The 16,220-nt window shown below is 42.7% G+C and overlaps 1 protein-coding gene across 7 annotated transcripts in view; it reads right to left on the bottom strand.

The window, feature by feature from the left end:
* The window catches only part of brd3a (bromodomain containing 3a), a 43,972-nt gene that overhangs the window by 5,063 nt on the left and 22,689 nt on the right, over window positions 1-16,220 (bottom strand). For all 7 annotated transcript variants that reach the window (XM_060935454.1, XM_060935459.1, XM_060935458.1 and 4 more), the window contains 2 exons: window positions 2,777-3,000; window positions 2,363-2,652 (listed from right to left, as the gene is read on the bottom strand). In XM_060935454.1, coding sequence (XP_060791437.1) covers window positions 2,363-2,652; window positions 2,777-3,000 — 514 coding nt within the window. The remainder of the gene's footprint in view (window positions 1-2,362; window positions 2,653-2,776; window positions 3,001-16,220) is intronic.

Raw genomic sequence — 16,220 nt, 5'->3', positions numbered from 1 at the left:
AGACACAGGCTTTTTAGCTTACAAATTACTATTCTGTTTTTTTTTTTTTTAATTATTATTAGAAGGCACATTGAGTTTAGTCCTGCCTTGGCCAGTGCATTCTGAAAGTATGTTTCGGTCTGTAGCCAACAATGCATGTTATTGCAGATCATATCTCTCCACACAAACTAAAGCCGCAGATGCCGACTTTTTCACAGCTGAATCGTGCAGATCGGATTTTTTTTTTTAGGGGGGCGTTGGAGTGTGAATAATTTCATCAGAGTAAATTCTGTATTAAAATTACTAAATAAGCAAATGCCGTTGAAATTATTCAGACACTCCAACGCCCCCCCCCCCCCCCCCCCCTAAAAAAAAAAAAAAAATTCGGATCTGCACGATTCAGCCGTGAAAAAGGCGGCATCCGCTAAAAGGCGCGCCGTTTGCATCCCTGTTAAACTCATAGGTTAACCGACTTTAACCGGCTAATGAGGCTCGGTGGTCGGTCAAGATTTTTTTTTTTAGTTTTCGCCATCCCTAAACGGTACGGACCAAGCCATAGACGAGGTCCGCACAAAAAGACCTCGGTTTGATATTTTCTCATAAACATCAAGCAAGCGACGTTAACAAGGAGTTTATTTCATGGCTTTTTGATTCCCAAGATTAAAATAAAATGCTCCTTATACATGAGGCCTGACGCTGATTTCAAGTCACGTCATATTTGTAACGTAGTTGAGTCACGCATGCAGAAAAAATGGCTAGCGGTCTCAAAACTGAATTTCTGTTAGCAGTTACTGAATGCTCTCCGTTGCTCATTTCTTTAAACGGGAACTGAAGTCATTTTTAAACTTGCTTTATTTCTTAATTAACGTGTTATTCAATTACGTTTTCGGTTTTAGTAACGTTATATCGCGACTCGTATTGGCAACTGATTGCAATTAAATATTATACTTGTCGGCCTATTCGGTTGTTGAATTTAGTTCGTTCGGTCCACGGCAGGCGTCGCTTATCCGCGCGATCGTCACGAGACTTGTACGAGACTTCGAAACGTGAAGAAGCGTCAGCGCCGCCATTTTGAAAACTGTTTTCCAAACGAAGTATTGCACAAAAACGAGTTTCAATGACGATTACTGCTGACTTTTTTCAAACTTTCCTGATTGCCATCAAAACAAACAAAACTTCCGGCTTGATCACGTCAGCATTCGAAAGACGGCGCGTACGTCTTTTGACAACGTTAGCAGATGTCGGTCGCTTTGATTTCCGCTGTACGTTTTACTTCCGTCCTACGATGTCTCGACGAATCTTGTTTACGGCCATCACTTTGACATATGGACTGATGTATTACAGAGCGTATTTCAAAACACTCATAACTTGCTATAGCGGCGACAAAACAGCGATCAAAAATGCATTCCGATATTTAATAAAATGAGAAATAGAATTTTGATGATAAAAATTTACCTTTAGTTCTCCTTTCACGCAGTGACTTGTTTGTTTTTTGTGTTCCGGACGTTTTTGATTTCTAATTAGTTTTATTTTACAACGCTGAAAGCCAGCAACTTGAAAAGAAAATCCGTCATCGCAGGAAAATTCTGCCTGCGAAGGAACCAATCAGAGCGCATGATTTTACCGGAAATAGCTCATGCCATATAATAATAATAATAATAATCGTCGATTATAATGAAAAAGTGCTTGACCTGGATCTGCATGGATAAATCATAATAAGTAATAAATATTCATATTACTCTGAATGTGCATCAAGCAGGCACGAGTTGTTTTTTCATACTGGAGAAAGAAATAAAGAGAGCGTTGTTACTCGAATAACAATGCAAGGAAAACGGAAACTCGTTCCAACAGCAGGAATTTTTTTTTTTTTTTGGCCACGGCTTTTCTCTTTACTGTTTTGCAGTGTTCCTTTGCGAACGGTACATAAAGAGAAGTCGAAGGCTCGCCAAGACCGACTTTACGGCCATCCTGGATGGTCTGTGGCAGCTCTCCCAGCTCTGTTCCTGGTCCTAATTGACTGACTCAGTGATGATCGTCTATTAGAAATGCTCTGGCTCCGTGTCTATAAACGCCTGATGAGTTGCTGACGACAATCTAAGTAACTGTGTTCTGCAGGAGCACCCCCTGCTGACCACATAACACGCTGAACACTGCACTTTTGGACAGCTGGAATACATTTTTAAATACTAGTAGCTCTTGAACTCGACAATAGCTCGTTTCTCCCCGTCCCCTGTAACCATTTATAACGGATGTACGAGTGGGAAAGTGAGCTGAAGTCTAAATTGGACCCGAGCCAGGGACTTTTCATGCTGTTATTAGGTTTGTTCCACCCTGATCTCCATCAACAGTGTGGTTTTTAGCATGGGTTCAGAACAGCACTTACGTAAAGGTCTCCTTTGTTTCTTCTGTAAACAGGTTTTGACGTATCGCTCGAGCTCACGCAGGGTGGAGGGTTTGAGTGTCTCGAAGTCGATCTCAATCTCGTCGGGGTTCGAGTCTCGCAGCGAGGGCTCGCGGGACTGGATGATGTGCACCACTCGACCCAGCTTCTCTCCGGGCAGCCGGTTAATGTCCAGGCTCAGCTGCCGTTTCTCGTCGTACGTCATGGGCAGAGCCACGTCTTCGTCCTCGGACTCGTAGCCGAGTCCTGCTCTGGCGCCCTTCTTAGCTTGCCTGATAAAAGCGGACACGGATTATTTAGAGATAGATACAGTTCAAATTTAACACCTGGCAGAAGGGGACAAAAACCAAACAAGATTTATTCATACTAGCTTCAAAAATAAACAGAACTTCGGACCTGTTGCCAGGGACAGTGCTGTTAGCTTTCCTCGCTGGTGCCTTTTTCTGCTGGGTCGGTTTCGCAGGCTGACCCGCCTTAGCCTTCTTATCCTCCTCCAGCTTGCCTTTGTTAAGCTTGTTGTCTTTTTTCTTCTTGTCTTTGTCCTTCTTCTCTTTCTTCTTCTTTGGTTTGCTGACAGGAGCCTGTGAGAGAGCAGCTAGCTGCTCGTGGACGGCTTTCAGCTGGGGATAGAGGCAGGGAGAGGGGGGGATCAGTGATCTGCCCGAATGCTTTAATTTTTCCATCACAGCAAGGCAGCGCTAACACAAAGTACATTATTTCTACCGTAACCAAGCTCACATGGCTTTCTTTAAGGTTAATATGATCATAAAGTGGACAAATACAGTGGTGCTTGAAAGTTTGTGAACCCTTTAGAATTTTCTATATTTCTGCATACAGTAAATATGACCTAAAATATCATCAAATTTTCACACAAGTCCTAAAAGTAGATAAAGGCCCAATCCCAATTCTAATTTCTACCCCTACCCCTCCGCCTTCCCCTCGGCCCTTCCCCTTGAAACTGAGCTACAAGGGATAGGGCTTGAAATTCAACCCTTACGTATTGGGATAGCCCTTCAACGATCGCATACGTCATCGCGTACCTCCGTCAGCGTTTACGTTAGCAAAACGCGACGCGTCATTGGCTGCGACCAGCCGCTACAGTCAGAGCCAGAGGCAGAAATCTCTGCTGGCAGGGTGTGATTTGTTAACTAACACCACTGAATGGGATATCTTTGGCGCTTTGTGCACCACATCTGACAGAATGAGGTGTCAGAACACTCATGTAAACAATAAAAGCGAGAATAACAGAACAAAACGTACGCAGTAAAGCAACCGAAAACAATACTCACTCCCAAAGCTTTTTAGCAGCAGCTTGGATTTCAGAAATCGCTGCTCATTCTCAGCTCGAAAGCGAATCAAGCGGCGTGTTTCCTCTGGATAACAACTTAAAACACGTAAATAATGGAGAAAATACATTTATGACAATCTTTCGCCGCGGGAACCGCCATCTTTCTGAAATCCGCATGAAATCTCGCTGAAATCCGCATGGCATTGTGGGAAATCACTCAAACCCCTTCGTTCGGAGTCTGCTCCAGGAAAATCTCCGTTTGGAGGGGTACAGAAGCCCTACGCCTTCCCCTCCCCCTCCGCGTTAACTGGGATTGGGATACCCCTACCCCTTCACGTGAACGCGCAAAATGGAGGGGAAGGGCTAAGGGGTTGGTCCAAGGGGTGAAATGGGATTCGGCCAAAGAGAACCCAGTTCAACAAACGAGACAAAAATATTATACCTGGTCGTTTATTTATTGAGGAAAATGATCCAATATTACATATCGGTGAGTGGCAAAAGTATGTGAACCTTTGCTTTCAGTATCTGGTGTGACCCCCTTGTGCAGCAAGAACTGCAACTAAACGTTTGCAGTAACTGTTGATCAGTCCTGCACACCGGCTTGGAGGAATTTTAGCCCATTCCTCTGTACAGAACAGCTTCAACTCTGGGATGTTGGTGGGTTTCCTCACATGAACTGCTCGCTTCAGGTCCTTCCACAACATTTCCATTGGATTAAGGTCAGGACTTTGACTTGGCCATTCCAAAACATTAACTTTATTCTTCTTTAACCATTCTTTGGTAGAACGACTTGTGTGCTTAGGGTCGTTGTCTTGCTGCATGACCCACCTTCTCTTGAGATTCAGTTCATGGACAGATGTCCTGACATTTTCCTTTAGAATTTGCTGGTATAATTCAGAATTCATTGTTCCATCAATGATGGCAAGCCGTCCTGGCCCAGATGCAGCAAAACAGGTCCAAACCATGATACTCCCACCACCATGTTTCACAGATGGGATAAGGTTCTTATGCTGGAATGCAGCGTTTTCCTTTCTCCAAACATAACGCTTCTCATTTAAACCAAAAAGTTTTATTTTGGTCTCATCCATCCACAAAACATTTTTCCAACAGCCTTCTGCCTTGTCCACATGATCTTTAACAAACTGCAGACGAGCAGCAACGTTCTTTTTGGAGAGCAGTGGCTTTCTCCTTGCAACCCTGCCATGCACACCATTGTTTTTCAGTGTTCTCCTGATGGTGGACTCATGAACATTAGCCAATGTGAGAGAGGCCTTCAGTTGCTTAGAAGTTACCCTGGGGTCCTTTGTGACCTCACCGACTATTACACGCCTTGCTCTTGGAGTGATCTTTGTTGGTCGACCACTCCTGGGGAGGGTAACAACGGTTTTGAATTTCCTCCATTTGTACACAATCTGTCTGACTGTGGATTGGTGGAGTCCAAACTCTTTAGAGATGGTTTTGTAACCTTTTCCAGCCTGATGAGCATCAACAACGCTTCTTCTGAGGTCCTCAGAAATCTCCTTTGTTCGTGCCATGATACACTTCCACAAACATGTGTTGTGAAGCTCAGACATTGATAGATCCCTGTTCTTTAAATAAAACAGGGTGCCCACTCACACCTGATTGTCATCCCATTGATTGAAAACACCTGACTCTAATTTCACCTTCAAATTAACTGCTAATCCTAGAGGTTCACATACTTTTGCCACTCACAGATATGTAATATTGGATCATTTTCCTCAGTAAATAAATGACCAAGTATAATATTTTTGTCTCATTTGTTTAACTGGATTCTCTTTATCTACTTTTAGGACTTGTGTGAAAATCTGATGTTTTAGGTCATATTTATGCAGAAATATAGAAAATTCTAAAGGGTTCACAAACTTTCAAGCACCACTGTATGTGTCACTCAGTTGAGGATTTGTTTACTTACGTTTACAAAAAAGGATAAACTGATGAAGCACAATTTACACCAGTGATTCACAGGTCAGTGTGAGTTACAATTACAAAAGGCTGTGAGATCACTGATTAGCAACTGGATTACGACAACAGATAAACAGAACACACCTGTCTGGTACATTAACTGATTTAAAAAAAAAAAAAGTTTAGAACAGGACTCAATTGATGAAGCAGCTCTACAACACCACAAAGGGAACATTGTTCGAATTCTTTATGAACACTGTAAACGATAAACTCAATAAACTATACAGTTTTGAATGGTGACGCTGGTTTTAATTTGAAATAAAATGATGAAAGAAATGACAAAACTAAATCTCTGATGTGAATACTCTATTCAGAATTTGATCTGAGACATGATAAACGGTTGACTACATCGCATTCCCTTAAAAAGGTTGTCGTGCACTGAAAAGTCTACAGTTATCACTTATTGTATTTGAAGTTGTAACTTTATACACCTAAGGATTGGTGCGCTCACAGAATAATCATAACCGTAATAAAACGTCACGCAAAATATTTCATCACTGTTGTAACGCCGTTTTCCGCAGACCCAAAACCAATACGATCGTGTGTTTTGATCTAAACGGAAAGCCTCAGGGTCGAGGTCACTACCTCACCAAAAGTAGTAACTTAAAATCACTACGCCGTATAAAAATTGTTATAAATCTGCGATTTTGTTTTTTAAAACGAAAGCTGAAAGTTAGGTATAGAATACGTTTCTTACAGAATATGTTATGATGGTAGCTGGTCTTGTATGAATTTCTGAGCTATAAAATGAGTCGTGGTCTGTTTTTTACCGTAGCGTGTTATGTGTGCGCGGGGAAGGACACACATTAACAATTTGCATGTGTAGAATGGAATTTTCCACTCCAACAGTTAGAAGTTGATCGTGCTTCCATTTGCGGTCTTTCTGTTACGCGGGTGATCTGTTCGGACGTTATCACTGAAAAGGTGAGTTTTGACGGTTTTATTTTGTTTTAGTCTTGCAGTATAAGGCAATAGAATGTTTCCTTTTCATCTTACTTTCATATTTCGGAGTGTTTGCGTATTTTTGGCCAATATTTTGCAACCATGGTCAATTTACAGTAGATCGAACTTTTGATAGAATCTACGGCCAGTCATTTTGCCCCGCCCCCGCCTCGCGCTCCGTCCGGTGCGGTAGTGATGTCCCGTTGCTCGCGCGCCGCAGCAGAGACCCGCGCGACCTTCAGCCGGTACAGTCGCTGTTCTTTTACCACCGCCGTTATTCTCATCTTTCCGGCGTGTTCTTGATTTTTCCATTGTGTCCTATTTCGCCGTATCAAATACCCAAACTGTATCATATTATTCATATTTAAGTGAATAATCAATTCAGTCATCATAACTTGGCATTTTTAACCCAAGCAATCAAAAAGAGGAAATTTATTCAATATTTTCACTCATCTGTGAAGGAGGGGCTTTAATTCTTCATGATGGAGTTATTTTATATGGAAATCAATTTTACAAAAGCATTTGAATTGTAATCAAAAAGAATGTCCACAGTGGAGGCCAGATAAAGCAAGATACTATCTTTATTCTTATTAAACATGACAAAAGAAACATTGAGTGTTAGGGAAATGCAAAAAATAAAAAAATAAATTAGAAAATTTATTTTTTAACTATAAATGTCCCAAATGAGAGACCAGTTTCTGAGACGGACCCAAATACAAATGGTTTCTCTGGAAGAGGCTTGAAACTCATCTGTACGCTTTCTTTATCCAGAACAAATAAGTGAAAATATGTCTGCTTTCAAAGCCAAGACCACTCGGACGAGGGAACGCAAGCACATCTACATCCTGCTCATGCATTTCCTCAACTTTACTCACAAATGCAGGACATTTCACCTCAAACCATCTCTCTGATGATTCCTTTAACAGTCACGACTGTCTCAGCTAAGCACATGTACATTGGGAATTCAGAGTTATTTACTCTTTGAAAATGCACCGTGTGGGGCGTCTTGGCTCGGGTGGCTAAGGCGCCGTGCCGTGGATCCGGGGACCTGGGTTCGGTTCCGACCCGGGGTCGTTTCCCGATCCCTCCCCGTCTCTCCCAATCATTTCCTGTCCTGTCTCTACACTGTCCTATCCAATAAAGGTGAAAAAGCCCAAAAAAATATCTTTAAAAAAAAAAAGAAAATGCACCGTGTTTACACACACACACACACATATGATTTTGACTCCTACTGATTATACACTTTATTCGGAACACCCATCCATCCACCTGTTCTGTTTATGCGGTTCTCTCATCGATGCATCGAATCATGCAGATACAAATCAAGAGCTTCGGTTCATGTTCACAATGTTCAAACGTCAGAACGGGAAAAATAATAAATCCTTATCTCAAAGTGCGACTTTCTTTCACTGTGGCATGGGTGTTGGTTTGAACCAGATGGACTGGTGGTTTGAGGGTTTCAGAAACGGCTGATCTCCTGGGGTTTTCACACGCACAACGGTCTCGACACAGAATGGTGCGAAAAAAAAACCCACCCGAATGAGTGACAGTTCTGTGGGTGGAAACAAACATCTTGTTGATGAGCGAGGTCAGAGGAAAATGGACAGATTGGTTCGAGCTTTTTTTTTTTTTGCCAGGAAGGATATAGCGACTCCTAGCAGCTCTTTACAACCGTGGTGAGCAGAAAAGCATCTCAGCACGCAACAGCAAAAAAAAAAAAAAAAAAAAAAAAAATCACACCGGGTTCCACTCTGGCAGCCAAGAACAAGTTCCTATTAATGTGGCCGGTGAGTATATTTTGTACTAGATTACACTAACAAAGGACACTGGTATTTCATTCCAAGTTTATTCAGTATACGTACACTACCGTTCAAAAGTTTGGGGTCACTTTGAAATGTCCTTATTTTTGAAAGAAAAGCACTGTTCTTTTCAATGAAGATCACTTTAAACTAATCAGAAATCCACTCTATACATTGCTAATGTGGTAAATGACTATTCTAGCTGCAAATGTCTGGTTTTTGGTGCAATATCTCCATAGGTGTATAGAGGCCCATTTCCAGCAACTCTCACTCCAGTGTTCTAATGGTACAATGTGTTTGCTCATTGCCTCAGAAGGCTAATGGATGATTAGAAAACCCTTGTACAATCATGTTAGCACAGCTGAAAACAGTTGAGCTCTTTAGAGAAGCTATAAAACTGACCTTCCTTTGAGCAGATTGAGTTTCTGGAGCATCACATTTGTGGGGTCGATTAAATGCTCAAAATGGCCAGAAAAAATGTCTCAACTATATTTTCTATTCATTTTACAACTTATGGTGGTAAATAAAAGTGTGACTTTTCATGGAAAACACAAAATTGTCTGGGTGACCCCAAACTTTTGAACGGTAGTGTATATCTCTCTGGGTTTGTTCTGCACACATTTGGATATGGGGGGGAGCCTAGAACAGGTTTGGGCCTCTTAGTTCCAGGGAAGGGACCAAATCCTTCAGCACACAAAGACATTCTATACAATTGTGTACTTTACGGCAGCAGATTGCGGAAGAACCGCATATGGGTGTGATGGTCTCAGACTTTTGGTCATATATGCCCCTTTTCCACCAAAGCAGTTCCAGGGCTGGTTCGGGGCCAGTGCTTAGTTTGGAACCGGGTTTTCCGTTTCCACTGACAAAGAACTGGCTCTGGGGCCAGAAAAACCGGTTCCAGGCTAGCACCAACTCTCTGCTGGGCCAGAGGAAAGAACCGCTTACGTCAGCGGGGGGGGCGGAGTTGTTAAGACCAACAACAATAACAAGACCGCGAAAGATCGCCATTTTTAAGCAACGAGAAGCAGCAGCTGTACAAACGCAAAATCATCCATTATTATTATTGATGTTGTTGCTGCTGCTTCTTCCGTGTTGTTTTTGCTTTGACATTCGCGCCAAGGTTTATGCAAACATAGTGACGTAACTGACGTATACAGCGACATAATGACGTGGCTCCGCTTAGCACCATGAGCTATGGAAAAGCAAACCGGTTCTCAGCTGGCTCGCAAGTTGAACGAGTTGTGAACCAGCACCGGCCCCGAACCAGCCCTGGAACTGATTTGGTGGAAAAGGGGTAATAGTGTACATAGAGATTTGATGCTCAGAGAGAGAGAGAAAACGCGCACACACAAGGCATCACCCTTCAGAGAAAACTTGCTTTTTTAGGAATTTGTCAGATCACATTTAAATTACATGCGCTATCGTGTAAAGATTTTTGTTGGCTCGGTTGTGTTTCCTTTGTCACAAAAACAAAAGAAACAAAACCAGTAAGAATGTGTGTGTGTTGGGCTCGGTTACAAAGTCAGTCCACATCTGGATTCCTTTATTCATCTAACCTGAAGGGGGAAAAAAAAAAAAAAAAAAACCTTTCACATGCTTTGGACAGGCTAGAACCTTTGTTGTTGATTTAATTGCTGATACTTAGGGGAAAAAAAAAAAAAAAAAAACCTTCATAACTTGTGAAACACAGCCAATACACAAAACACAACTGTGCGACACAAACTTGTAGCTAAAGAAAAGTACATAATTTGGTCAAATGAATCAATAGCCGGCTTTAACATGCCTATACTACAACTTGAACTGGGTTATGATCTCACTCAGCAACAATGTTCCCTCGTCTTCCGCAAGCTGCTGCAGAAACCGAATTCAACATTTCGTTCAAGTCGAGTAGCCCTCCTGCCTGCCTCTTATTTCTCTATCCAGAGTGCAATTCTGCTTTCGCTTTCTCTTCCCCGAGCTCAGCGGGGCTGCAGGACAAGAATGAAGAGGAAAGGAATTAAAGGCTCTATATCTAGCTGACTGTACAACCAGAGAGACCGGATGGGGTCTGACTTGCCCGACTACTCGCCTGATCCTGCTCACAAATGTAAAAATTAATAAGAAAAAAAAAAACAACCACGACATGAACGTACAGCGTTAATAACAGGCTCAACGTTAAACACGTACACCGATACGGACAGAGCCTCCTGTTCGTACTCTGTCCAGATTCGTGAACGTTTTCTGAAAGCTTATTAGATACGGACATGACAGCAGTGCCAATGGGGTCGTTGTCGCAAATAAAATCAAGTGAGCCACAATGAAGTTTTAAAAAAGGTGGAACGCTATGCAAGTTAGGAAGAAATTTTAAACATCTATATGATGTTATTTCACCTGGGAGGAGACGGAGCATGAATCTGTCGTCAGAAACTTTTGATTCCGAGCTGCCCTCTAGTGTACCTATTGCTTAATGACAATCTGAGCAGCGATAGTTTCATCGTTTGACACGTTCTTGCTCCGAGTGCTAACCACTACACCACCGCATACATAAAGGGAGCAGAAATAAGCCTTAAAGTGCATATTCTGGACCAAGTTTCATATTAAAAAAAAGTATGTCCCTTTACACACTCATCCAGAAGGGTAATTTTGCACAAGGCCATCTGTCTACAGCAGAAAAAAATAAAATAACAAAACGCGTCTGGAAAAATCCCAAGGGAGTCTGGAGCCAGATTCGTGACGTCACCTGCGGAAGCGCCAGCAGGCTGCGCGAGCTTTGCACGGTTTCAGTGCACAGCCTGTGTACACCAAGCGCTCCCGTTTCTCTCTCATTGTCCGGTCTTTTGGGAAACGATGAGTACTAATCCCATCAAGATTGGTGTTGCTACACCCTCCTACGCTACATCTGTTAACCATTTTAATAATTACGCAATAACGTTGAAGAAAACTGCAGAAAACCACCAGGTCGTTTTCTCATAAACAAACCAGCGCTGACGTAGGATTCAGAAGGAGGCGTCCCGCACGCGACGTCACGAAAATCAATGTTTGCCGGGAAATCCAAATGCCGAGTTTTTTCAGAGGCGGACCAATTCGCCTCAAATGGCTCGATTTCAACTGAATTTTTCTGGTATTGCGCAAGCTAAAATGCAGAATGCTACAGATATTTGACCAAAGTTTAATATAAAACAGGAGAATTACATTGATCTTGCTCCTGAATTTACCCGTGATATGCACTTTAAAGCATGCCAGCTCAGCGATAAATAATATAAAGGTGTCGGAAGCAACGATGCTAGTAATGTTACGTTCGCCAAGACGTATCAGAAAAACAAAAAAACCTGATTCCTTTCTCAAAGCGTTCATTTGTCATGCATGATTAAACCTGGCGAGATGCAGTGCAGTGCTGTAACTACACCATGAGCGAGTCGCGCTGAATCCTATCACCTGCTGCACTACACACATCAGCCGGTGCGATCTGACTGACGGAATAATGATTTGTACTACGATGAATTAACACCTGGTATTACCGGCGAGCGGCCTCGTGGTTAGCGTGTCCGCCTCTTGATCGGGTCATACCAAAGACCTTCATAAAAATGGTGCCTGCTACCATCTGCGATACAGATGCGAGTGTGGAGTCAAACTCTCGCGGTTACCAGAGGACCCGCCCCTTACCGTAACCCAAGCTGTGTAATATCGGCGAGAGGCCGAGGCCTACGAAACGGAGATCGGTGCCGCCAAACGCGCCATGAATGGTGCGGGAAGGACTGGTATTAACATCTAGTCTCAAGGAATCTGATCACAAGTGTGCAACCTCGAAGCTTACGTATTACGAACGCATCTCCTGTCAGCGTACACTTTGGTTAGAGGAAACAAGCTAGGAAAAGAACCCGTCTTCATTTCAGCTGTTTTCGTCACTAAGAACGATCAGGGTCTGCACTAGGAGCGCAGAACGACGGTAAAGAATGATGCTTGGTACATCACTGATGAACTCTGGCTAGGAGTTTCCACCTAGAGCAATGACGCCATTATGCAGTCGTCCATGAAGCACGCCCATTCACGTTACAACTCGGATGTGTCCCAGACCACCTCCAAATGCGGCTTGAGCCAGTCATCGGATCAGAACACACAACTGCTGTTCTGTGCTCTCTGCTACTGCACTTAGCGGTGTCCGCTTACCATCACCCAAGATGCACGTTAATGCCAGGTGTGAAGGTGAACAGATGATGGAAGATCTTTTTAAGGGAGTCAGGAACATGCAGGGGTTTAAACGAGGAAAATAAAACCCAGTGCTCACCATATAACGCCCCTGCTTATTATCTGCAGTCATTAATTGTTAAATATACAGAAGGGAAAAAACGGCCAGGCTTGAGAAATATCTTACATGCAATGTGAGGAGACATCACACCTCACGGCAAAAATATTAAAATCAACAACTTTCTGACAAACAAGATGTCTGTTCAAGATTCGAGACCAGGCTTTCGTCTAAACCTGGGAACAGGGGCGATGCGCCCTCTTACTCTCGGCGTGCCCTTACCGAAATGCCGATTGAACCCCAAGTCACACTTAGGCCATGCACTTATATGCTACTGCACAACATGCAATCTTTCTCAAAACCATCTTTTCTCCGTGAAAACATCCCAGCAACACCACGTGACAATGTGTCTGATCATCCAATACGTTATAATTATTCCAAAAATATTCCAATCATATAACCCCGATTCCAAAAAAGTTGGGACAAAGTACAAATTGTAAATAAAAATGGAATGCAATGATGTGGAAGTTTCAAAATTCCATATTTTATTCAGAATAGAACATAGATGACATATCAAATGTTTAAACTGAGAAAATGTATCATTTAAAGAGAAAAATTAGGTGATTTTAAATTTCATGACAACAACACATCTCAAAAAAGTTGGGACAAGGCCATGTTTACCACTGTGAGACATCCCCTTTTCTCTTTACAACAGTCTGTAAACGTCTGGGGACTGAGGAGACAAGTTGCTCAAGTTTAGGGATAGGAATGTTAACCCATTCTTGTCTAATGTAGGATTCTAGTTGCTCAACTGTCTTAGGTCTTTTTTGTCGTATCTTCCGTTTTATGATGCGCCAAATGTTTTCTATGGGTGAAAGATCTGGACTGCAGGCTGGCCAGTTCAGTACCCGGACCCTTCTTCTACGCAGCCATGATGCTGTAATTGATGCAGTATGTGGTTTGGCATTGTCATGTTGGAAAATGCAAGGTCTTCCCTGAAAGAGACGTCGTCTGGATGGGAGCATATGTTGCTCTAGAACCTGGATATACCTTTCAGCATTGATGGTGTCTTTCCAGATGTGTAAGCTGCCCATGCCACACGCACTAATGCAACCCCATACCATCAGAGATGCAGGCTTCTGAACTGAGCGCTGATAACAACTTGGGTCGTCCTTCTCCTCTTTAGTCCGAATGACACAGCGTCCCTGATTTCCATAAAGAACTTCACATTTTGATTCGTCTGACCACAGAACAGTTTTCCACTTTGCCACAGTCCATTTTAAATGAGCCTTGGCCCAGAGAAGACGTCTGCGCTTCTGGATCATGTTTAGATACGGCTTCTTCTTTGAACTATAGAGTTTTAGCTGGCAACGGCGGATGGCACGGTGAATTGTGTTCACAGATAATGTTCTCTGGAAATATTCCTGAGCCCATTTTGTGATTTCCAATACAGAAGCATGCCTGTATGTGATGCAGTGCCGTCTAAGGGCCCGAAGATCACGGGCACCCAGTATGGTTTTCCGGCCTTGACCCTTACGCACAGAGATTCTTCCAGATTCTCTGAATCATTTGATGATATTATGCACTGTAGATGATGATATGTTCAAACTCTTTGCAATTTTACACTGTCGAACTCCTTTCTGATATTGCTCCACTATTTGTCGGTGCAGAATTAGGGGGATTGGTGATCCTCTTCCCATCTTTACTTCTGAGAGCCGCTGCCACCCCAAGATGCTCTTTTTATACCCAGTCATGTTAATGACCTATTGCCAATTAACCTAATGAGTTGCAATTTGGTCCTCCAGCTGTTCCTTTTTTGTACCTTTAACTTTTCCAGCCTCTTATTGCCCCGTCCCAACTTTTTTGAGATGTGTTGCTGTCATCAAATTTCAAATGAGCCAATATTTGGCATGAAATTTCAAAATGTCTCACTTTCGACATTTGCTATGTTGTCTATGTTCTATTGTGAATACAATATCAGTTTTTGAGATTTGTAAATTATTGCATTCCGTTTTTATTTACAATTTGTACTTTGTCCCAACTTTTTTGGAATCGGAGTTGTAGTAGATACACCGCCAGACGGTGCAAAAACAATCCGAATTGGCGTTTTCCAGACTGAGGCACCATGTTGTTTACTTGTCGCGGCTGCTCTCGCGAGATTTGACATGGGTTACATACAAAGGTCAGCTGACTTGTAGAGCGAGATTTCTCGAGACTGAATGACCTTTCACCCACCGGCGTGCAAGTTTTTGACAGAAGTAGTTCGCGAGTTGTTTTTGTTGACACTTGGGCATTTAAAGATGTCGTCCAGCGGCACGAAACGGAAGAAAGCCAAAGACTGTCCGGGGCAGAAGAAGATTACTTTTCTTTTTCAATGTTGACAATTTGTTACAATTTCCCTGTCAGATAGCCTCAGAATGTCCCATTGTAGCCTCAATTTTTCAAAGGCTTCACACGGCAGAGGGGGACGGACGGACAACTGCCCCCCCGTTGTCGCTTCGCTCCCTCACCATGGTGAGCGCCCTCATACTAAATTTTTCTAGAAAAACCCCTGAAGATGATCTATATAATCATTTGTTCATTTCTCTTCAAGGAGAACTGAAGGTAATTTTTTTTTTTATCATCAAAATTCTCTCTCATTTTATTAAATATCAGAATGCTTTTTTGATCGCTGTTTTGTCGCTGCTAGAGCAAGTTACGAGTGTTTGAAACATGCTACGTAATATACATCGGTCCATATGTCAAAGCGATTGCCGTAAACAAGATTCGTCGAGACCTGTGCGAGACATCGTAGGACGGAAGTAAAACATACAGCGGAAACCAAAGTGACCGACATCTGCCAACGTTGCCTCTTTCGGATGCTGACGTAATCAAGCCGGAAGCTTTCCCTGTGTCCGAAATCGCTCCCTGGGCGCTATATACACTAGAGACGCCATTTTGTAGCGCTGTCCGAAACCTTAGTGAGGATTATGTGGGAAATGCGCTCAGTATCACAAAAATACATGCATGTATTTACTACTTTGAAAACCCAACAGCCACGGGACGTTTTAATCGTGCGACGGTAATGACGTAAATACCAGCGTGACGGACTCGTCCTCATCCTGTCGTCTTTCCAGCTCTTCTCTACTCCACGTTGGTTCGAAGTCGTACGGAATAATCTCCATCACTGATGAAGCTGGCAAATCTCGAAATGAATCTAAATTGGAATGAAATGGCGATCTGGCCGCTGTGTAAACGGTTTTCAAAATGGCGGCGCCGACGCTTCACGTTTGAAGTCTTGTGAAGATCGTGCGGATTAGCGACGCCTGCCGTGGACCAAACGAACTACGCTCGACACGACTAAAAACCGAAAAGGCCGATAAGTGTAATATATCATGCCAATACGAGTCATGATATGAGATTAATAAAACTGAAAATGTAACTGAATTAAGGAATAAAGTCCCATATACAGATGCTGTAATGCTAAGAAGGTGGCTTGTTTTTGTTTGGGACACTTCAGAACATTTACCTACCTGGATGGATTCCATGTCCACAAAACCATTATCATATTTATTTATTTAAAAATACATCTTGCTTACCCCATGGTCATAGAGGCACAATATT

Source organism: Neoarius graeffei, chromosome 12 (genome assembly GCF_027579695.1).
Source record: "Neoarius graeffei isolate fNeoGra1 chromosome 12, fNeoGra1.pri, whole genome shotgun sequence".
NCBI classification, from domain to species: Eukaryota; Metazoa; Chordata; class Actinopteri; order Siluriformes; family Ariidae; genus Neoarius; species Neoarius graeffei.
This window is presented reverse-complemented; position numbering and strand designations above follow the sequence as displayed.